Source organism: Bufo bufo, chromosome 1 (genome assembly GCF_905171765.1).
Source record: "Bufo bufo chromosome 1, aBufBuf1.1, whole genome shotgun sequence".
NCBI classification, from domain to species: Eukaryota; Metazoa; Chordata; class Amphibia; order Anura; family Bufonidae; genus Bufo; species Bufo bufo.
The window spans coordinates 601,842,269-601,866,548 of NC_053389.1; the positions used below are offsets into that span (position 1 = coordinate 601,842,269).

Consider the following 24,280-nt stretch of genomic DNA (forward strand, 5'->3'; position numbering starts at 1 on the left):
GTAAAAACCGTACCCTGCAGAATGCAGTCACCAAAGGTAAAAGGGCTGCAGCTATAGAATGTTCATCCAGTGATGTGCAATCCTGAGGAAGAAAAAGAAAAAGGTGGCCCATTACTTCCAAGCGCCACTTCCATAACATTTTCCTCACCGGGATGTCCGGTTTCCCATATTGATGGCCTATCCTCATGATAGATTATCAATATCAGATTGTCAGACGTCTGACTCACTCCATCCCCGCCGATCCCAAGGGGATAGATCATCAATATCGGACAACTCTTTTAACAACCTATATGTCACTATGCTTTTGTTTTATTTTTAAATTATTAAATTGGGTGGATGTTATCTGGGTATAATTTTTGGAAGTCACTCTGTATTCTACTTCTGTCCTGCCTGTTTAACTCCCTCTTTGTTTGGACTTTTAGCATGGCAGACAGCCTCACTTAAAGGGGTTATTCTGGAAAAGATAATGATGACTTATCCTCAGGACAGGTCATCATTATCACATCAGCAGGGGTCCAAGTCCATACACCCCGAATGATGAGCTGTTTCCGGCTACGCTGAGCGATGCAGTGCTTGGTATTGCAGCTCAGCCCCGTTGACTTGAATTGGGATGAGCTGCACCTAGGCTACGTGACTAATGTACAGTGATGTCACTGGCCTAGGAAGAGGCTGCGGTGCTCAAAACCTCTTCTAACAGCTGATCGGCAGGGGTCCCAGGTGTCACATCCTCACTAATTGGATACTGATGACTTATCATGAGGATAAGTCATAAATATATTTTCCTGGATAACCCCTTTAAAGGACAAGTTCACACTTCAGTTACTTGGTCAGTTATTGCCATCGTTTATTGTGAGCCAAAACCAGCAGAGATCACGTGTAATGTAGAGATTTGCACCTATTCTGTGTTTTTGACCCACATCTGGTTTTGGCTCACAGTAAGTGATGAAATAACTGAAGTGTGAGCTCAAACTTACTGTCACGGCGGGAAGTGGGAGAAACCCCCCACTGTGCGATGTTAAAGGAATAAGGTAGCTGCTAGGCCAGGACGACAGGATCAGGGAGCAGGTCACCTCCTAAAACGTCCCTAATTCTGACCCTGACTCCTAACCGTATGAGTCAACCCAGATGGTAGGAGGGCTCATACTCCGGAACCTCAGGTCCCTACTAGCCCTCAGGAAATCCCTGGACTAGGAGCAGAGTAAGACGACCTGTTCCTCCACATCACGGACGAACAGGAGTCTCAACTGGCCATGCTGCAAGGAGAAGGGAACATATACAGCATATGGATATGGCAGGTAAGTGAAACTAATGCCACACCTACCTGCCACAGACACACTGACTGGAACCCGTGCACAAGTGCTGATGTCCACACCAACATAAAAGGACACAGCACACATCACAAATCACACAGGAAACCAGGACACCATAGCTGCAAAAGGGTGAGACAGCACAGGAACATAAACTTAACATCATGACATTTACTTATGACCACAAGGGTGGCCCTCACTGGAGAAATGGCATAAGAAGACCAGGAGGATGACTCCAGCATACTGCATGGCTGGAGTACCCCTCAGGTTCAGGAATCCAGTAGAAGCTAAATAGCCCAAGCAGCCACACCCACTCACACACACTAGGATGGGAGTTAACCCTTCCAACACCAGACAGAGTAGTGAAGCCACTAAAAGGGGAAATGCACACACAACTAAACCCCATGCACACCAAACAGGGAAAGTGCACACATACACTACACAAGTTGCCAAAGGCAACCGCATGCATAGACAGTGAGCAGCCCAGCAGTCAGCTCAGGCTGCTACACTGCCAACAACACCATGTTGCCAGCGGCAACCACACGTGAGGCAAACAACTCAGTGCCCTCACCTGCGGTGAACAACTAAACTGACCGCTGGCATCCCACTCTTAGGGCTGTATTACACCAACAGATTATCTGACCAATATTTGTCCAATCATACCAATAGTTGGTGTGAATAACAAAAGATCCGTGTGTGTGTGAACGGCCCTCTGACCAATGATTGGTCAGAAAATCTGTCAGATAATCTGTTGGTGTAATACAGTCCTTAATCTTCTGTCAGCATGTTCATCTAGAGAACAATAAAGCGGTCATACTATCATCACAAGGATTACCCTTCAGATAAGATCTTCCCCTCACAGCAGCACTGAACTGACAATGGGTTACTTCCCTATTTAGGAGGTCTTATTTCTGTTGACTGCTACAGAAGGACAAATATTTTGAATTTGACTTTTAAAGGCATGGTACTGCCAAAATAAAAAGGAAACAGTCAAAAATTCTTAGAAATTTGTTTTCTATGAATAGAGTTAAAAAAAACATACCCTTTACTGATGAAAGTGTCCTTGGCTGTATCACAGTTCCCTAACTACACTGAAAGAGGTCGCAACAGAAATTATGATGAAGCAGATTTTAAAGTCTGCACCACATGTCAATTTTAGTAATTTCTCATGTTTTTAAAGATTTTGTTACTGCTTCAAAACCCTGAAAACAGTAGAGCAGTTAGTGATACTAGGTTGCAATATGGGTTAGGACAATGCTAGCTAGGCAGGCAGTAAGTTTGCTAGACAACTGGTGAAAGGAAAACATATGTTGGACCTGGGACAAAATGACAGCAACCAACCTGTAGGCAGCAGTTCATTAGACGAACAACAAAGTCAAACTGCTGGTGATCCAACACGGCACGATTCTGCTGCACGTGCAGGTTGAGCTCCTGTGTTAGACAATGCCGAGCTGCTCTCCCTTTCAGTGCCCGAAGAACAGCAGGCTGAAGCTGAGGCGAGAAAGAACCAAGATGAATTTTCCCAGCGTATATGAAACTGCAAACATTACAAGGAACTACGGCTGGGCGATTTTGGCAAAAAATAAAATCTTGATTTTTTTTTTCCAACCCTATGGAAGATTTTCAATTTGAATATCGATTTCCTTATTTTTGTTAATTAAACTGAAAAAAAATAAAAATAAATGGCATATCCTAGCGATATCTGTATCAATTCCTCAAATGGGCCACCTCCGTTAAGGGCAATACTACACAAGGATGAAAAACAAAATAGCAAACCATAGGAAAATACCAACGTCCTAAACATTGCATATTACAACAAATAGCACATGCATCAATTCATTTAAAGAGGACCTTTCATGGGAGTTTTCTAGTTTAATTAAATCATGATCTGAATGAAGCGTTTTTTTGCTGATCCATGGCAGATCCAGCAAAAACGCAGATTTGAAAGTAACCTAACCTGTAGTATAAAAAGTCTTGGCAGAAACCGCCGTGTGTAATAACCTATGGTTTCATATGCGGACGACAGCACATCGAGCAGCACCATACAAACAGTTGTCACTGGACATATAAAGTATAGGCCTCATGTTTTGGCCTTCAGTACAGCTGAAGAAAGTGATGAACATTTGATGGGGGCACAGTGCTCCGTACAGCGCTTGTGCCTCTTTCATTCAGGCAATTTTTGGGGCTCTCGGGATGCAGATGCCCACCAATAACAACTTCTGAGATATCTGGATACAATATGATAGGTACACATTATGCACATATTAACAGATGAGTTATTGACCTACATATTTGTGTCTTTAAACAGATACATGGTTAGTGCTTTTCTTACAGATTCAGTGAAAATGTCTCCATTACCTTCTTTGCCTCCAGCATTTTATTTTCAAAGATATAAGAAATACAGTTCCTCACGACTTCTAGCCGCCTGTTGCTGTTAGCTACAGCACTGCCGTTCCGCTCCACAATTGCTGCTACGAAGATGCAAAGACAAACATTGGTTACAATAATATACTGACAGCCCGCTTGCAGATAAAAAGAAAGCTCTCTCAAGATTTAATTACTTTTGCATGCCTCTCAGTTTACTTCAATGCTTTCATAATTCGGTTACCTTAAAGAAAACAGGTCACCATGAAATACAATGCAATTTGCCGTTATAGAGCAGGAGGCACTGAGCAGATTGAGATATAGTTTTGTGGGAAAAGATTCAGAAATACTGTAATTTATACAGTTAAACCTCTGCTCTTTCTGACCTCAGTTGTACATGGGAACTGTCTTATCACAGACTAATAACAGCACTTGTATAAGTGTGTGTGTGTGTGTGTGTGTATATATACACACAGTTGCAAGAAAAAGTATGTGAACCCTTTGGAATGATATGGATTTTTGCACAAATTGGTCATAAAATGTGATCTGATCTTCATCTAAGTCACAACAATAGACAATCACAGTCTGCTTAAACTAATAACACACAAAGAATTAAATGTTACCATGTTTTTATTGAACACACCATGTAAACATTCACAGTGCAGGTGGAAAAAGTATGTGAACCCTTGGATTTAAAGGGAACCTGTTACCGGGATTTGGGGTATAGAGCTGAGGACATGGGTTGCTAGATGGCCGCTAGCACATCCGCAATACCCAGTCCCCATAGCTCTCTATGCTTCTATTGTGTAAAAAAAAACTATTTGATACATATGCAAATTAACATAAAAGAGTCATATCTTACTTGTGTGACCAGAGAAGAGTCATATTTTCAAGCTCTGACTCATCTCAGGTTAATTTGCATATGTATCAAATCGGTTTTTATACGCACTAAAAGCACACAGAGCTATGGGGACTGGGTATTGCGGATGTGCTAGCGGCCATCTAGCAACCCATGTCCTCAGCTCTATACACAAAATCCAGGTGACAGGTTCCCTTTAATAACTGGTTGAACCTCCTTTGGCAGCAATAACTTCAACCAAACGTTTCCTGTAGTCGCAGATCAGACGTGCACAACGGTCAGGAGTAATTCTTGACCATTCCTCTTTACAGAACTGTTTCAGTTCAACAATATTCTTGGGGTGTCTGGTGTGAATCGCTTTCTTGAGGTCATGCCACAGCATCTCAATCGGGTTGAGCTCAGGACTCTGACTGGGCCACTCCAGAAGGCGTATTTTCTTCTGTTTAAGCCATTCTGTTGTTGATTTACTTCTATGCTTTGGGTCGTTGTCCTGTTGCAACACCCATCTTCTGTTGAGCTTCAGCTGGTGGACAGATGGCCTTAAAGGGCTTCTGTCACCCCACTAAACGCATTTATTTATTTTTTCCTTATAATCCCTATCCTGCGATATATCTATACATTATGTTATTAATCATTTTCGTTCAGTAGATATGTCAAAAAACTTACTTTTATAATATGCTAATTACCTGTCTACCAGCAAGTAGGGCGTCTACTTGCTGGTAGCACCCGCAAAAAACCGCCCCCTCCTCTTGTTGATTGACAGGGCCAGCCGCGATCTCCTCCTCCGGCCGGCCCTGTCAGCATTTCAAAAATCGCGCGCCTGTGTTAATTCGGCGCAGGCGCTCTGAGATAAGGAGGCTCGCCTCCTCAGCACTCCCTCAGTGCGCCTGCGCCGATGACGTCACCGAAAGAGAAGAATTAACACAGGCGCACAGGGCGCTGCATCCGTGGCAATTAACCCGTGGCATCCGTGGCAATTAAAAGAGTTTAAATAAAATAATATTTTTTACATATAAAATATATAAACAATAAATAAAATAAACATTACATATCTCCACGTCCGAAAAGTCCAAACTATTAAAATATTTAAAAAATCTTCTATGCGGTGAACGCAGTAAAAGAAAAGAAGAAAAAAAGAAGAAAAACCAAGCGATTCGCCATTTTTTTTTTAAGTCGCCTTGTCCCCCCAAAAAATAGGATAGGACTGTTCGATTATGGGCGGGACGTTCCATAAAATGCAGAATGCACGCTGCTTTTTTTTAAGTTTTAATTTTTTGTGTGCGTGGTATCGAATGGTATCGAGTATCGCAATACTTTTTTATGATATCGAAACCGAATAAAATTTTTGGTATCGAAACAACCCTATATCCCACAAAACTATATATCAATGTGCTCTGCTCCTCCTGCTGTATGACATGCTGCCTGCAGACTGCACTGCATTTTGTGGTGATAGGTTCTCATTAATTTATTTCTATAGCATCACTATGCTAACAATCTTGTTAAAAAAAAGAAGAAGAAAAAAAATAAAGATTTAGAAAGTCAAGAAAATCTATACATATCTATGAAACAAGCAAAATATAAAAAACAGACTGTAATGGGATAGAGAACTGCTAAGACTGAATAATAAAGATACAAACCAATAGGTGGTCCAGGTGGCACCATGCATTTCTTCTCCGACTTAACAGCAGGAGGTGCATTTTGCATTTTGGCAGCAGCCTGATCCAAGATCCACTGGATACTACTTTCATCCAGCAGAGGGAAGGTCTTATTTTGAGATCGCAAGTAACTTCCTTCTGTTGGCCGTTGAACTTTATGCATACTAACAGCAGGGTATGGGTTCTCCTAGAAAAAAGAAAAAAGTTATAAAATAAATAAAAACCTATGGGCTGCACCACAAATTCTATCGGACATACGAGTCCTTCATTTAAACACTTCCACAAACATAGTAATTACCGTATTTTTCGCCCTATAAGACGCACCTAGGTTTTTGAAGAGGAAAATAAGAAAAAAAATAATATTTTGAACCAAAAGGTGTGCTTTTGGTGGGTTTTGAACTAATGGTGGTCTGTGGATCCGCACTGTTAAGGAGGGGGTCTGTGGATCCGCACTGTTATGGAGGGGGTCTGTGGATCCGCACTGTTATGGAGGGGGTCTGTGGATCTGCACTGTTATGGAGGGGGTCTGTGGATACGCACTGTTATGGAGGGGGTCTGTGGATACGCACTGTTATGGAGGGGGTCTGTGGATACGCACTGTTATGGAGGGGGTCTGTGGATACGCACTGTTATGGAGGGGGTCTGTGGATACGCACTGTTATGGGGCATCTGTGGATACGCACTGTTATGGGGCATCTGTGGATACGCACTGTTATGGGGCATCTGTGGATACGCACTGTTATGGGGCATCTGTGGATACGCACTGTTATGGGGCATCTGTGGATACGCACTGTTATGGGGCATCTGTGGATACGCACTGTTATGGGGCATCAGTGGATGACACATATATAGCATCTTATGCTATATATGTGTCATCCACAGATTCCCCCCCATAACAGTGTCCCTGTGTAAATAGTGAATGACCCCCAACACAGGAGCTGGGGGCCGGCAACTGATATTGGAATGGCAGCGGGCCCGGTGCAGTCACTGTATTCTATTATACCGAGCCCCACTTTATGAATGAAGCAGGTGGAGCAGGCGCGTGACGTAGTAAGTGACGTTACGCTGCCGCCCGGCCTGCCTGCTACTGGAATTTCAAGTACTACAGTTGATTTGTCTACCGCTGCAAATTGGTATAGTTTAACAAAGTGCCCATGCCTACACGGTTAGATATGAATACTACAGTGAAAGGGGCCCGGTGTAATAGAATACAGTGACTGCACTGGGCCCTGCTTCCATTCCAATATCAGTTGCCGGCCCCAAGCCCCTCCTCCCTCCCCGCTAATACATTGCGGCCGGCGATGTATCCGTGTTAAATGGCAGCATTCGCCCCATAAGACGCAATGCCATTTTCCCCCCACTTTTGGTGGGGGGGGGGGTGTGTCTTATAGGGCGAAAAACACAGTAATTACATCTAAAAACGTACAGCAACTTGGAAATATGAAAGCTGAGCCAGTTCTCCCATTCTCATCTCTGGGCGTCTAACATGCACAGCAATGAAGGAGTTTCTCAATACTTGAAAAAAGAGTCCAGCGTGACAGGGAGATCCCATATAATATCTCTTACAGAATATACCCCAGTGTGCTAAAATAGTGATTTTAACACAAAGGGTACATTGCTCTATGTGTTCTTACAGGCCTTAATAAAAGATACTACGAGGGATCTTGCTGTCGTGCAAGGGGTGCACCTAGCCTTTCTGCTGCCCGAGGAGAAAACTGAAACTGCGACCCAACCCCCCAATGCCACTTTCTTAACCTAACCCCTTCTCTCCAGCCCTACTGTTAAAGACATACTTGGAAAACATTACATACAGAGCTACAAAACATACAGGGTAATACAGCACCACATACTGTGCTTCCCAATAATATACTGCAGAAACAGATAATCCTGCTTCCATTTCTCCCCACTCTTGGCAATCGCTTCACCTTGCACCAACTTGTAAATCAAGCAAAAATAAAAAATGATCCTGTGCCTAAGCCGGACATACACTTGAGATAATAAAAGGCTGAACCGTTGTTTGGTAGACAGCAACCTCTCTTGATTCCCCTCCACCTCATGCACATGCATACCTTTCTCAGCAGAGCATACATGTGTTGAGAATGGAAAAACAGAGAAAGCTGCCACCAGACACCTCTGGCGGGTGGCTTATTTTCCCAACAACAAAAGGATGGGGCGGGTGAAATTCAGCATGTTCAACTGTTCTCTCTACCAGACATCTGCTGTTGGTGGACAATAAGGAGGCCCCCATACACATTTGGCAGTCAGCTGATCCTGTCGAAATTGGCAGATTTGACTGCATATATCTAATGAGTATGGCTAGCTTTAGAACTGCTTACTGCTCACAATTAGGTCTATATCGGATGCCACTTATCCTTGCCAACAGTCACTCTTTTCCAGGACCATCCAGCTAAGCACTAGGGCTATAGTCTGTTACAACAGACCGTGACAAGGAAATCTATAGGTTTCATAGATGTGTAACATGAAGAATATTACAAACGTCCTGTGTTTTGGGATTCAAATATTGGTAATAATGAGTTATCACCGTTATGGGTATTAATGTCCTCCTGGAGTTCTTTAAAGAAGAACTCCAGCAGAAAATGGTTTTCCCTATATAGAGCTGCACAGGCTATTATTAAAGGGAACCTGTCACTGGGATTTTGTGTATAGAGCTGAGGACATGGGTTGCTAGATGTTCGCTAGCACATCCACAATACTCAGTCCCCATAGCTCTATGTACTTTTATTGTGTAAAAAAAACGATTTGATACATATACAAATTAACCTGAGAGGAGTCCTGTTCCTGACTTATCTCCGGGACAGGACTCATCTCAGGTTCATTTGCATATGTATCAAATCGGGTTTTTTTACACAATAAAAGCACACAGCGCTATGGGGACTGAGTATTGCGGATGTGCTAGCGAACATCTAGCAACCCATGTCCTCAGCTCTATACACAAAATCCCGGTGACAGGTTCCCGTTGAAAAATAATGTAGAGGCTCTAGTTTATGCCTTGTTCCTGCATGTTTGAGCGGACCTGCCATTTATGGGTTGTCTGCCATCTTGGTCCTTTCTTCCCCTCTGATATAAGACAGCCAACGTTTTCCTTTATGCCTCTGGTTTTGTGGAGACAGAGGGGTGGAGACCCATCATACTAAAGGCAGCCAGTGAGAGATCACCCTGCAGAGTCTTAGTGTACTTCTATGTTATGCTGCTTCAGTCTGTCTCCCCTGCCTCCTGCTTGTGATAGGTTCCCCCATGTCAGCTGTTACAAGCAGGAGGCAGGGTAGAGAGCTGTGTGAAAATGCATCTTATAGAAATAAACAGGAGATTCATTTCACAGGACACACAGATAGCATTATCATGGTCAACAATTAAATAAGGAAAACGTGCACAGGTAAAATACTTTTCCAAAATTATGAGTAATTTTGCTGCTGCAACTAATGTGTTAGGTAAGTTCAGTTATTAATCGAAACATGATCATTTTTAGCTCATGAGACAGAACAAACAAATATGACCATCACATTCATCACATGAAAAGCTCCATAGCGGACAATGAAAAATAACTATTATAACAGGGTCTGAACCCAGCCTTTGACATACAGTATAACACAATTAATAGAATGACTGGGTCAACCCCACAAAACCTACATTCCTGTAGAGCTTCTCAGCTAGTTCTTGCACATGCTTCATTAGGTTTTTCTGCCTTCCCTCCTCGTACTTTAATTTGTGCACATCATAAGCAACCAGCTATAAAGAATACACATAAAATAGGTAAGTCAAAAGAAGACTGACATGTTCAAAAACATTGACAGGGTAACAAATGTTGTTTCTATGTATTGTAGTGTCTACCTCATCAAATAAATCCAAAGATCTGTATGGTGGACCTCTCTCTGTCACTAATCCAGCAAACGCCATGCCCTCCAGAACCTTGGTTAGAAAATCATCTTCCACCAATCCACGCTGACCCAAAAAAGATGCCTGGAATACATATGTGTGTAAAATGGTGTTCTCAGAACAATATACACATCTGTTTTGGGTTGAACAAGAAATGAGTAAACCCACCTTATGAAACCGTATGACAGGCTCTGGGTGAACTCTTATGATCTGAAGACAACAACGGTATCCTTGCAAGATCTGAGCAAAAAGACGAAGAAACACGGCACGTACTTCCATATCCTGTAATCAAGCACAACAACAAAAATGTACCAATAAAGTATACTTCTGCACAACAAGAAGCCCTTTTTACACGGGTTGAGGATCATGACAATTATCCAGAATGAGCATTCATAGGAACGCTCTTTCTCAATAATGGGCCCTATTAAAAATGCTGCTGCTCGCTTGTTGAGTGACCGCATCTTTTATGTGGTTTATGTGGCACATAAAATTCTCACCTGCCAACAGCCAGTCCTTTAAAAATATTGTTATTTACCTGCATTCGAAGAGTTGAAGCTGTTATAGAAGATGGAGGAAATGCCAAGTCAGCAATTTGTAAAGCAGGGTCTAGAACCTGAGAAAGATGGAGTGATTAACATCAAGTTACAATACAACTGGCACAGGCTCAACCAAAAAAAAAAAAAAAAGAGTGTTCTAGTCGATAAATTGCATGAAAATGACCTGATCAGAGGTCAGCAACCTTCGGCACTCCAGTTGCTGTGGAACTACAGCTCTCAGCATGAACACTTGCTCAGCTGTTCTTGTAAGTTCCATAAAAGTTGGAATTGTAGTTTTAGAACAGCTGGAGCGCCGGCGGTTGCTGATCCCTGGACTAGATAAATGAGATAAAAGTAGAGATCACAATAGAAGACCAGTAGAAATCTGTAATAATACAACGGTGAGCTACACAATCTCTATTAAGCCCTATTCACAGGACCGTATTTTGGGTCCACATAAGATCGGATGTGGCTACATTGATTTCGATGGGGCAGCAAAAGATGCAGATAGCACACAGTGTGCGGTCCGCATCCGTAAAAAAGGCACACGGCCGGTTTCTGTGTTTTGTAGATCCACAATTTGCATTTGTAAAGGCCCCCTTACTGTTACAGTAGATGGGCAATTATCTTAGGAGGAATCTGTGTTTATCTGTGATCTTCTCACAGCTTAGTAAGCACAGTGCCATACATTGTATAGTGGCTGGTATTGCAGCCCAGGACTATTCACTTGAATAGAACTGCAAATAGGCCACGAGAGACCTCTGAATGTGACGACACTGGCCTAGAAAGAGGCCATAGTGTTCACTGGAGAACTGCAGCCTCTTCAAGCAGCTGATCAGCAGGGGTGCTGGCTGTCAGAATCCCACTCTTTAGCTATTAATGACCTATCCTGAGGATAGACCATGAATAGCAAACTCCTGGAAGAACACAACCCCTAAAAATATAATGCGCCTTTAGACCAGGTTTCAACGTAATGCTAGTTCACTTAGATGATGCAAATAATAGAGAATTTTATGTTGCACTGAGACATTCCTACCAGTGACAAGGCCTCTTGCGTGTGATGGACCAACGGTTCAGGCAGTAGTGGAATCTGTACACATTCTGGGATAGTTATTGTGCCACCATCTAAATCTGCAATTATTACATCAAGCTGAGGAGAGCAAAATTGGAAGAAAAAAAAAATGAAAAAGAAAAGAATATAGTCATATTATAAATCAAGCCATTAAAGGGGTTGACCACTTTCTGATTATCGTTGACCAATGTATTTGTAAGATGATTATATGACACTTACTAATATAGTCCTTGTGGAAATTCTGCCCCCTTTTCTACATTTCAGAAGATATGCCCCCTTGTTTGCCAAATCTTTTGTTCTGTCCACAGAGGTCATGTCCATAAGATGGCCGCTGATGGAGGGTCATGTGATCAGGAAAATCTCCTGTGTGATGTCTCCTCTGTCCAAATACACTACACCTGCACTAAACTCCCAACGGTACAAGTACAGATGGCAGGTGCAGGGTATCAGAATGGAGGAGACATCACATGGAGATGATTTGTCTGGTCACATGACCCTCCATCAGCGGCCATCTTATGGACAAGACCTCTGTGTGTAAAGCAGAAAAGACTTTGTAAACAGGGGGCATACATTATAAAATATAGAAAATGGCGCAGAATTTCAACAAAGCCTATATTAGTAAGTGCCATGTAATCTTACAAACACATTGGTCACTAGTAACCAGAAAGTGGCCAACCCCTTTAAACGCAACATTAGTATGGAGCTACCAGAGGCTAAGTAAACCTAGTCATGCCATAATAGTATATACCAGAAAACATCCCTTTTGACACAACCACTTTTCTTTATGTATGATACTTGTCTGGTGATCTCGAACAATTTTTTTTTGCACTTTGGTATTTGCAGCGCTTTTTGCTGCAATAATGCCAGTTTCAGATGTTAGCTGAAGGTCTATGGGAAATATGAAAAACAGGCCACACAAGTGTTTTCTTAATTAGGTGGCGTTTTTATCTTTCTTGCTTCTATTGAAAACGCATGCTGTAGATCTTGCTATTTTTTCAAGCATTTTGCCAACAACTTCTATACAGGGAAAAAAACGCGATGGAAAAAACACTAATGGTAAGAAATTGTGCGCAGAAATGCCAAAATAAATAAATAAATAAATAAAAATCAAAACACAAGAACCTCAGCAAAAAACACGTGTAAAAAACAAAAAAAAGTATTTGTGCTTATTCAGTTTTTTGTTTTTTACATAGAAAAAAATAAATAAAAAAATCAATAAATGCCAGAACCAAATTCCTGAACATAAGGACCCCTACCACTTAAATCTCTCAACTGCGCAAACTGGAAAAACAGCACCCTAGTCAGCTGCTAAGAGCACGTGAGAAGGGAAGCTCTGCAAAAGTTGACTGTTCCCTTAAACATACAATTGTTTGTTCTGGATTAGAATAGAAAAAGTTGAATCTGTAAATATAAAATTAGTAAGTTATAAAGTATTCTTACCAGATCCTGGGTCTCTGCCCGAAAGAGGGCATTTACACCAATGATGAATGGCGTTGGTGTGCTGAGAACTTCCAGAAGCTGAGCAGGGAGAATGGGCACATACGTAAAACTGAAAAAGCAAAATAATTATATGAAGTTAAAAGAATGAGACATCAGGTGCACATTAAAAAGGCATAATAATAAGGCTAGGGCTACATGGCAAGACTGGTTGCAGGCAGATCACAGAGTAGCGGTGATCCCATAGAAATTAATGGGATCGAAGAGCGAGAGGCAAAAAAGACAGCGCTGCAATCCCATTCATTTGTATGGGATCACCGCTACTCTGAGATCCTGACCACCTGACCATGACAGCTGTCGCACATCCAGTGTTGCTGTGTAGCCCTAGGACTAATGCTACGTCACTTCCAATTGCAGAATCATTTAGATCTCGTTAACGGATCAGTAAACAAAGACAATTCACAAAGAAAAAGAAAAAAGATCAAGCAATTATTACTGAACCTTTTCTCCTATAACCATATTTAGCCTCATATTTTAATAAATCAGCGGAATACATTAACCCTTTCGCTACCAGCGCTGTACATGTACGGCGCTGAAGCGTTGTGCAAACATGGAGCCCGCTCGCACGTGTAGCGGGCTTTATGGCTGGCAGGTCTCTGCTGTTTCAAGTGAGACGGCCAATGAGGATTCCGGTAATTGATTTCATTGCAGGCCAATATAAGAAATGAGCAATTCAAAGTACTGTAATAAATGGATTATAAAAATCTATAATTGTTCAGAATTGAAAAATATATATATTAGGATTTTGTACCCTCAAATATGAGCTTCAAAATGATTTAAAAAAAAGTAAAAAAATAAAATAAAATTTGAAGAAAAAAATAAATACATAAATAAAAAATATAAACATCGGTATCACTGCGACCGAAAACGCCCGTACTATTAAAATATTAAATTATTTTTCCAATATGGCGAAGGGTGTTATGGAAAAAAGGGTAAAAATGGACAATTTGCCATTTTTTCATTGCTTCTCTTACCTTAAAAAAAATGTAATAAAATGGGATCAAAAGTCACACACACACACTCCAAAATTGTATAAAAACTACAGATTGTCCTGCAAAAAATTAGCCCCCATCAAGCTCAAAAGATATAACTATAAAAAAGTTATGGGGGTCAGAATATAGTGATGTAAAGCTGTGGCTGTGCACCGACGCGCATAGTGTGAGGTCACAAGGCGCCCTCATGCTGTGCGCAGCCAGGAAGTGGCGAGTAAAGCCTAATGAGGACTTCCATAATAGAAGTGCACTATTCGCCCCATAAGACGCAGTGGCGTTTTTCCTTTGGGGGGGTGGGGTATTATGGGGTGAAAATGTGGCAATTAGTATTTATGACAGACAGCACCTGACAGACCCACTGACTATAATGGAGTTTTCCATCAAGGTTTATTTGATTCTGCCTGACAAAATACTGCAACTTCTGCCAGAATCTGCAATGGAAGCCCTAACGAAACCTCCGTCGCCGATTTCAATTTAGCCTTACAGAATGAAAAACACTGGCAATTACCACAACTTGTACCTGTATCTGAGGGGAAACATTATAGCCATGAGAGCTCTGCAGGCTTCAGTCAAACGCTGGTAACTCCGAGATAGAAACAAGATCTTGTGCTCAGTGAGAGCTGCACAGAACAGGCACAACACATTGGCGATACCTGGAAAGCAAAAAGATTAGTAAAGTATGACAAGCTGAATGATAAATTACAAATTAAGTATGAAACCGACATTTGGTTACTTACCAAGCTGTCGAAATAACAGGGCTACACTACAGTTGCTGATTGGAATAGAGTCACATATTGGGGTTTGGATCACTTGGCGGTCCCCTGCTCCCAGAGATATGGTTCTCTAAAGGAACCAGATGTCAAGAAAGAAGCTTTGTTACTTATCAGTAAATAGAGGGATAATAAGCAATTTAATAGAAGTGAAAATTTAGCTGCAGCAACTGAGTGCCAAACAGACTGCAATGTAAGGCTAAGTGACTAACCATGTGTGATCAAAGTCAACATAGCGAAGGGAGTGAAGAGCAGGGTTAGGGTTTACTAACTAGTTCAGGCAAACTAAGCAGCCACATCGTGTTTGCAGAATGTGCTCATCTCCTTACATGACAGGCATTAAATATGGGCCAAGATGCCCATGTAAAGGGGTCATCCCCAGTATTTGGCCATTTTTATAAAGTGCTGTAAGTTTCATAAAATACTATTCAATTGCTCGGATACAATCGAGAGTATACCAAAAATAATTCCATGGCACAGCAAGATCTCTAATAAGGAGGTCATACCTTTTGATTATAGAAATTATAAACTGAACCTGTGAAACAACCAGAGTTGGAAAAGGACCACATTAACTAAAGAAGGTTCTTATTTAGAACGAGAAAATAAATAGGTGCCTAACAGGATTTTTACACCATACCCTATGCGCATAAAAGTCTTACAGAGCAGCAGGAATTTGCAAAGACACAAACCTTGACTTTGTCAATTAGTTTAATATGATGCCGCTGTAAAAATCAAGAAATAAAAGGGGCTGCTGGGGCTCTCAACCAATCACCTGGGTCCTGTTCCTAGCACCCCCAGATAACAGCTAAGGGTGCTTTCCAATCCACCAAAAGAAGAGAAACAAAAACAAAAAAAAATATCCTGTTGCTAAAGTTGTCATCCGTTTGAGTTCTGTTTTTTTCAATGGGGGAAAAAAAAAAAGTACTCTCCCCCCCCCCCCCTCCCCCCAGTCTAAAAAAAACTGATTTCAGATGGAAATGGCTCAAACTGATTACAACAGATTATTTTTTTTTGGGGGGGGGGGGGGGGGGGTTCTCTCTTCTTTTGACAGATCAGAACGGAAAGCTAAATGGTGATATGAATGCATCCTAATTTTCCCTTGCAGAGGCCGAAATGTAGTATTAAATGGCGGACAATCAGATTAATTTTTTTCACATGTAATAGTGAAGAGTCTACCAAAATGGGAGGAACTTGTGGCTCTCTGTTCTGGCTCATGAGAAAGGGGGGGGGGGGGGGGGGGGGCGAAAGCAGGGAATCTCTCCCCCAATCCCTCCTGTGATGCCCACATAACATAATCGAGAATATGGACAGGGGTTGTCCTCATGAGACAATTCCGTTAAATGTTTTATTTTTCAAAAAAAAAAGGTAAAACATCATTTCAGTACTCCACTTTTTGGTAATAAAGAATGCCAGGATTTACTTCCTTGGAATTATTTTTTATTTTTAATAGTGATGTAAGGAGAGAAAGGCACTCGCACTTTCCCTACAGAGGTAATGTGAAAGGATAAGCAGGCTGTGTACAGCGTGTCAGCAATTATAATGATGTGCGTACCATACCATCCTGCTCCACGTCAGACTGGGAGAAAAAATTTACATTGGAGTTAAAGCAATGCATAAGCCTGGAGAGCTAAATTACTATTGAATATATTGACAAGTCTAAACAAGCACCCAGCCTCTGGTATGATCTGGTCTGTCCACTATTTAAACTAGGTTTTCTGCAGCATCGGTTACAATGAGAAGGTGGGTGACTGAGTGACTGACGCAGCTCTGACCTGGGTGCCCCCTGTAACGGGGACAGTGCAAGTTAGTAGGTTTCCCACAACATTCTCCAGGGATACACTGAGGCCATCAGTGTGAATGGTGTAGATCAGACCTAAGGAGTCCTGTGTGGAGAAATATTACAAATGCAAAATGTTACAAGATTTCAGCACTCAAGAAATACTGCAGCATAATTACATATTATGATATTGAACAAGGTTACTAAATGGAAAAACTAACCTAAACGAAGGGTGTAAACCTCAAAACACATTTACATATTACATGTAAGGTAATGACATACCTAGCTAGCTCCGGTTAGTCAAGCAATGGACACTCACCCTAAAGACTTCTGGATGATCCAGGCGGGACACAAGTACCAGAGTCTTTGGAGCATAAAGCTGTGTTGCAGAGGGCAATGGGGCATCATCCTCAGCTTCACCATCTCGCTGGTCAATAAGATTCTATAAAGTACATGTAGCGTTAAATTACAGACCAAAAATATAGACTGCGTTTTTTGGCACTGCTGTTCAAGCATTTTGAGTTTTTGAACAAAAAAAAAATGCCCGAAAAAAAAAAAAAAAAAAAAAGAAGAGAAGCAGCATGCCCTATACTGGGCAGAATACGCACAGATTCTCCCCTCGAAATGAATGGGAATCTGAAAAAAATGCACCAAAACCGCACCGAAAATCAGCACAGATTCTGCATGTGAACATTTTCAACATTTTTGTAATATACCGTACTTCTTTAGGGGAAAAAAATGTTTTTGTTCTAGAAAACAGGGTGAGCATTGCTAAGGAAAGTGTGTCTTCAGTTTCACTGAGCACCGAAGATGCCTGTGCATGTAAGGCCTCAAGCACACGACAGTTGTTTTTGTTGGCCACCGTTCCGTTATTTTGCGGATAGGATTCATTTCAATGGGTCAGCAAAAAAATGCTGAGTTTATCCATTTGTGTTCCGCGTCCGTTGTCCGTGTTTCCCTTCAGCAAAAAAAAATAGTGCATGTCCTACTTTTTTCACATTTGCGGACAAGGATAGGCATTTATTAAATGCAAAAAAACGGATCCTCCAAAAAAAACGGATGCCACATCAATTATTTTTTGCGGACGCACAATTTACAGACGCAAAAAACAACTGTCGTGTGCATGAGGCCTAAGACACAGAGGCTTCCAGCCGCCTCTTGTCACTACCCAAGCTCTTGACTATGTATATGTGCCTAACTATCACTGCCCATCACCCTGCCTATCTGACTTATTACACATAAGCATCTTCAGTGCTCAATGGAACCCGGAAAACTGAATGCACTCCTTATAGATGCTCAGAGCTTTGCTAAGAGCACTCTTTAGACTGAAACGACAGTTACACTTTAAGGGCCCATTCACATGACCATATATTTCTGTCCACATCTGCTCTGCAAGTTTGTGGAATAGGGTCGCAAAAGATGCGGACACTGTGTGCTGTCCGCATCTGTACTTCCATTCTGTGGCCCTACAAAAAAGATAGAACATGTTTTACTCTTGCCCATAATTGCGGACAAAAATAGGCATTTCTACACAGGAGAAAGACGTTCCGATCTGCAAAATGCGGAACGCACATGGGAGGTATCCAGGTTTTGTGGATCCGCAATAACTAATACGGTCATGTGAATGAGTCCTAAAGGGAAGGGTTTTTTTTTCGCTGCCCTAATGCAGTGCATGCCAATATCTCCATACTCATGAGCTCACGGCTCTTCCCAACCACTTGTCTCTGATTGACCGGGTTTTTTTTCCATATAAATTAGCAGCAGGTGGGCGAGGGGAGCCATGAGCTCATGAATATGGGGACTGGTTGGCATGTGCTGGAGCTGTTCAATACAAGATTTTGGCAAAAGTGCTGGATCAATTAAATAAAGTGAATATGTCACTTGTTTACTTTACTTGTCACTTTGCCCTTAGTTAGGACACCATAAAACTGGTGACTGATTCCCTTTAACGTCTTGAGGACCACTGAACACCTAAAAGTTAGGCTGGTGCACATACAAACCGAGGTGTTTCTGAATATCTATGCAGAGTCTATAACGTCACGGTAATCAAGAGGCAGGACATGGGAGCAACAGACAGTCCCTCATAGACAGAGAAATAGACTGCTTATTACTGCTGTGTAGAGCGGCAGGTATACAGTTCAGAAAGCTTTAGCGCTGCTAACTGCTGGAGCCCCAAAGACCACGTGTGCATGGGTGCTCAAACACTGCGGAAGTTGTTGGGTCTTAGTAGAACCAGATCAGTGCTACAGTGCAGTCTGGAGGCTGTACTCGCCATGCAATTTGGGCTACTATGTCAGCCGCAGTACAGTGGAAAATTACAACATTAATACATAAATAAAAATGTCACATTAAAAAGTCCCCTCTTATGATCTTTATATAAAATATTAATTCTTTGCTACAATGGCAAATATGACAGTGCCTCCACAATGGCACTGCCATTTGCAAGTAACAGCCAGTGTTCATAACGGGCTAGGAGCTCCCAAGCCACAGAGGTCCATGCTGCGATATTATTGCAGTGATTATCTTCAAATATTTGATCATGGTATTTTGGGTGATGTATTCCAACTACTGTACATCTTAAAAAAAGAATTTAGCTACCAAACGTGACTAAACCACATACTAGAATGTGTGCCTTGTGACTTAAAGGGAACCTGTCATGTGATATTTGATTATAATCTAACTAATTATATACAATCATTAACTACTAAAAAGTACCTTAGATGTATTCACTTACTGGTGTGACAGATGGTTACCTCATAATATACACAAAGATGCCGCATGCTAATGAGCTGATTGGAGTCCGGTGTGATGTCATTGAGTCCAGCATATATTTAATTCAGAGATATAGCCACTCCCCTGCCCACCTGCTGATGATTCATATGGAAAATAACTGTCAATCAGCACTAGGTAGGCGGGAAGAGTCAGGAGCTCATGAATATTCAGGACTCATCATTATCAGCTGGAGCTTTTCAATACAAGATGTTGGCAGATTGACTGGGTCAATTAAAGAAAGTGAGCCAGCATTTTGCTAAGAGAATCAGTCACTTATTTATGTTTCCCTTAGTTAGGACACCATAAAACTGGTGACAGGTTCCCTTTAAGGGGGGGGGGGGGAGCAAAAAAGACAAAGAATCCCTGAATGGAAACATGATTATCATTACATGACACAATTATAAAGTTATCATGCAGACAGACTATTTTAATCTTTGGGAGAAAGGAAAAGAAGAACACCACACAATAAGGTATTGTAAAGCCACCTCCACTTCTTGTTTTATGCCTTGACATATAAGGTATTAGTAGTAAAGCCCAAAAAATAAATTTAATTACCTGCGGACACTCCTCCCAAAAGGTGAAGCAACAACAGTAATGTCGTTCTGAGTTGATGTCTGTCAGAACAGCAATGAAGAACGTCGGGGGATTCTTCTCTGCACACAACTGCCATCCACTGGGCTGACAGAACTAATGAGCGCAAAAGATGGAAGAAACAATTACAAACATTTTTTTGGCCCTTTAAAAGGTAAGTTCTGGGCAAATGTTCTATTAGCAGTGAATAGTGGCCAACTAGGGCCATATACCAGGACCATTATTTCTGTCACTCATGTTCCTCAATGCAAGTGTCCAAGCTGCTTTGTACATTATAGATCATTAAAGGGGTATTCCCATCTCAACATTTATCACATATCGCTAGACTATGCCATAAAATGAGATAAGTGCGGGTCCCAACGAAATGAGGGAAAGCAGACCACGCACGGCGTCCTCTCTAATTACTGCTATAGGACTTCCTAAAATAGCCCAGCGAGTGGGAGAGCAGCTGCACAAGCCCCACCACCTCCTCATTCACCGCTATGGGACAGCCAAGTATTTTCAAAACTCTACCAGTAAATGGATGGTGGCCACGCATGTTCGGAAGGGAGAGGTGGGACCCGCACCTCTATGACATTTATGACATATCCTAGCGATATGCCACAAGTGTTGAGATGGGGGAAGACCCCTCTAACACTGTAGTAGATAACAAAATGGCTGTGTGTAACTGATCTGTACATGAGACGTTACCAAATAGGCACTACGTGTCTGCCGCTCTTGCCTGAAGCTGCACCTCACAGACTTTCTGCTCTTTCCACCAACCAGCATATAACACAATCACTAAAGGTAGCACTCTGCGCCATTTCAGGCGATTATTGCCACCTTAGGCCCTAACACAGGTGGAAACAGATGAAATGGAGCAGAGGGCTTGCAGTGCTACCAGTGTACAGTGCAGAGTACATGCTGGAGGTGGGCAGAGCAGGAAGTCTGTGAGGTGCAGCTTCAGCCAATAGCTGCAGAGCAGGAAGTCTGTGAGGTGCAGCTTCAGCCAATAGCTGCAGAGCAGGAAGTCTGTGAGGTGCAGCTTCAGCCAATAGCTGCAGAGCAGGAAGTCTGTGAGGTGCAGCTTCAGCCAATAGCTGCAGAGCAGGAAGTCTGAGGTGTAACTTCAGCCAATAGCTGCAGAGGAGGAAGTCTGGGAGGTGTAAGTTCAGCCAATAGCTGCAGAGCAGGAAGTATGTGAGGTGTAACTTCAGCCAATAGCTGCAGAGCAGGAAGTATGTGAGGTGTAACTTCAGCCAATAGCTGCAGAGCAGGAAGTATGTGAGGTGTAACTTCAGCCAATAGCTGCAGAGCAGGAAGTATGTGAGGTGTAACTTCAGCCAATAGCTGGAGAGCAGGAAGTCTGTGAGGTGCAGCTTCAGCCAATACCAAAGTACTGAGTGGTGTCAGGGATGTTGTTCTGGCAACTTCTCCCATACTGACCATGCAGCCATTTTGTTATTTTTGGCAGTGTTGAGGGCCCAGAGTGTACAGAGCACCTTGAAGACTTGAATTCAAAGTGAACCTGTCACCGCAAAATGCAAAGCAATCTGCAGGCAGCGTGTTATAGAGCATTATAGGTCCATTTTACAACTTGTAACTGGAGTTCCACTTTAAGGACCTGTATGAAGTAGTGCCTGAAAATCAACATCTGAAGAGAATAAGCCATGTTATGTTATTATAGTACTTACAAGTTCAATGCCTTGGGGAAAAGGGTTATCTTCCCAATCTTTTTCAGGGAAACGTTGCAGAATCTTGCCCTGTCCTATGCTGCTGCCTACAGACAGAGAAATCAATGAAAATGCAATATTGCAACCAGGCATGGCAGATCATCCTATTATCAATCTCGTACAGCAAGCCTCAAATTATTTTTCTTCAGTCACACTGTAAAAAGGCAAATTCTGAAATAATGAGAATGATCAAGGTAATAGCACCCAGAAAGAAAGAAGAAAATGGGAAAAATGCTCTTATGAGGGTTACAAGTCTTGCTGCTATCATGTTTAGAGTGGCGCAGGTCATGAACACATGTAATGCATTTACATTCAACGCGCTAAAACATCAGGGGTCCATAAAACAGAGCGGTTGGCAATTTTGGACAATCCCTATTTATCAGGAGTGTTCCTCGACAGTAACCAGATCACAAAAGGGGTAAAATTTATCAATCCTGGCACCCTAGAATTTTGTCTTCAAAAAGTCGCAAAATACGTTTTTTGTGACTTTCTGGAGGTACTGTGAACAAATTTTGTGACTTTTTGAAATTTTACACCACTTACTCCAGTATCGAAAAGTTGGTGTGGAAGTGGCTATGGTTAGCTATGTTAATGACTTTCTCTCCACATTTATCACAAGGACATTTTACAGTCTTCACAACCGACAGATTTTGCTGCAGAAAATTTCTGCAAGTGAAAATCAGTTCCAGTCATCTGAATGGGGCCTGCAGAAATCCAAGGGCTTCCCACCAAAACAGCCCCATTCAGATAAATGGAGCCGATTTTCACTTGCAGAAATTTTCTGCAGCAAAATCTGTCGCATGTGAAGGCACCGCAAAAGGTCGCAAAAAAAAGTCCCAAAGTTGCTCCAGTAGGGCTTGGCGTAGAATACTGGAGTAACGTTTCTAGACAAAAATGTAAGGTTTAAGGATAAGACAAATTTGATAAATTTGGGGTAAAGTACAACAACACAGATTCCAGGAAAACTGACTCATGATAAATTCCCCTCAAAATGTTCCTCTGCTGGGACTCCCAGTTAGGCTCCATTCACACATCCGTAATAATGGGTCCGCATCAGTTCTGCAAATTGCGGAACGGGTGCGGACCCATTCATTTTCTATGGGGACGGAATGGATGCGGAGAGCACACTATGTGCTCTCTGCATCCGCATTTGCGGAGTGCGCCCCTGATCTTCCGGTCCGTGGCAATTGCGGACAAGAATAGGCATTTCTGTGGGGGTGCCGGCCGGGTGTATTGCGGATCCGCAAGCAATGCACTACGGATGTGTGAATGAACCCTTACACTTCCTGTCCAAAAAAAAAAAGTCGCCACCTGGATTTAACTAAGCAAATAGCAAATGAGCCTTCTATTGGATAATTACTGCATGGGCGATTATCTTTCAGCTGGCAACAAGTTATTTAACCCCAATTGGTGCAATGAATTGCTTCTCATTTCTTAAACAACCATGTCAAAAGACATCTCGTGGTCGTGGAAAAGATGTTAGTCTGTTTGAGAAGGATCAAATCATTGGCATGCATCAAGAAGAGAAAACACCTAAGGAGATTGCAGAAACTACTAAAATTGGGTTAAGAACTGTCCAACGCATTATTAAAAACTGGAAGGATAGTAGGAACCCATCGTATTCGAGGAAGAAATGTCCCGAATGATCGTGATCGGCGATCACTTAAACGTTTGGTGAAATCAAATCGAAGAAAAACAACAGTAGAACTCTGGGCTATGTTTAATAGTGAAAGTAAGAGCATTTCCACACTCACAATGCGAAGGGAACTTAAGGGATTGGGACTGAACAGCTGTATAGCCGTAAGAAAACCACTAATCAGTGATGCAAACCAGAAAAAAAGGCTTCAATTTGCTAGGGAGCATAAAGATTGGACTCTGGAGCAATGGAAGAAGGTCATGTGGTCTGATAAGTCCAGATTTACCCTGTTCCAGAGTGATGGGCGCATCAGGGTAAGAAGAGAGGCAGATGAAGTGATGCACCCATCATGCCTAGTGCCTACTGTACAAGCCTGTGGGGGCAGTGCTATGATCTGTGGTTGCTGCAGTTGGTCAGGTCTAGGTTCAGCAACAGTATGTGCTCCAAGAATGAGGTCAGCTGACTACCTGAACATACTGAATGACCAGGTTATTACATCAATGGATTTTTTCTTCCCTGATGGCACGGGCATATTCCAAGATGACAGTGCCAGGATTCATCAGGCTCAAATTTTGAAAGAGTGGTTCAGGGAGTATGAGACATCATTTTCACACATGGATTGGCCACCACAGAGTCCAGACCTTAAAGGGGTTCTGCACTTTGTTTAAACTGATAATCTATCCTCTGGATAGATCATCAGCTTCTGATCGGCGGGGGTCTGATTCCCGGGACCCCCGCCGATCAGCTGTTTGAGAAGGTAGCAGCGCTCCAGGAGCGTCGCGGCCTTCTCACTGTTTGCCGCAGGCCGAGTGACGTCACGACTAGTATCACTGGCGTGGGCGGGGC

At 42.3% G+C, this 24,280-nt stretch overlaps 1 protein-coding gene across 8 annotated transcripts in view; it reads right to left on the minus strand.

Annotated features, from left to right (window-relative positions):
• The window catches only part of SBF1 (SET binding factor 1), a 122,194-nt gene that overhangs the window by 56,224 nt on the left and 41,690 nt on the right, over window positions 1-24,280 (minus strand). For 5 of the 8 annotated variants that reach the window (XM_040413553.1, XM_040413550.1, XM_040413551.1 and 2 more), the window contains exons 2-18: window positions 21,760-21,845; window positions 20,051-20,182; window positions 17,043-17,165; window positions 16,719-16,829; window positions 16,499-16,522; window positions 14,914-15,019; window positions 14,697-14,829; window positions 13,128-13,236; window positions 11,652-11,765; window positions 10,615-10,692; window positions 10,248-10,361; window positions 10,035-10,163; window positions 9,834-9,932; window positions 6,168-6,372; window positions 3,666-3,778; window positions 2,649-2,798; window positions 14-82 (exon numbers count right to left, since the gene is read on the minus strand). In XM_040413553.1, the coding sequence (XP_040269487.1) occupies window positions 14-82; window positions 2,649-2,798; window positions 3,666-3,778; window positions 6,168-6,372; window positions 9,834-9,932; window positions 10,035-10,163; window positions 10,248-10,361; window positions 10,615-10,692; window positions 11,652-11,765; window positions 13,128-13,236; window positions 14,697-14,829; window positions 14,914-15,019; window positions 16,499-16,522; window positions 16,719-16,829; window positions 17,043-17,165; window positions 20,051-20,182; window positions 21,760-21,845 (1,895 nt within the window). The remainder of the gene's footprint in view (window positions 1-13; window positions 83-2,648; window positions 2,799-3,665; window positions 3,779-6,167; window positions 6,373-9,833; window positions 9,933-10,034; window positions 10,164-10,247; window positions 10,362-10,614; window positions 10,693-11,651; window positions 11,766-13,127; window positions 13,237-14,696; window positions 14,830-14,913; window positions 15,020-16,498; window positions 16,523-16,718; window positions 16,830-17,042; window positions 17,166-20,050; window positions 20,183-21,759; window positions 21,846-24,280) is intronic. The other 3 variants (XM_040413554.1, XM_040413552.1, XM_040413548.1) reach the window with 1 other exon arrangement.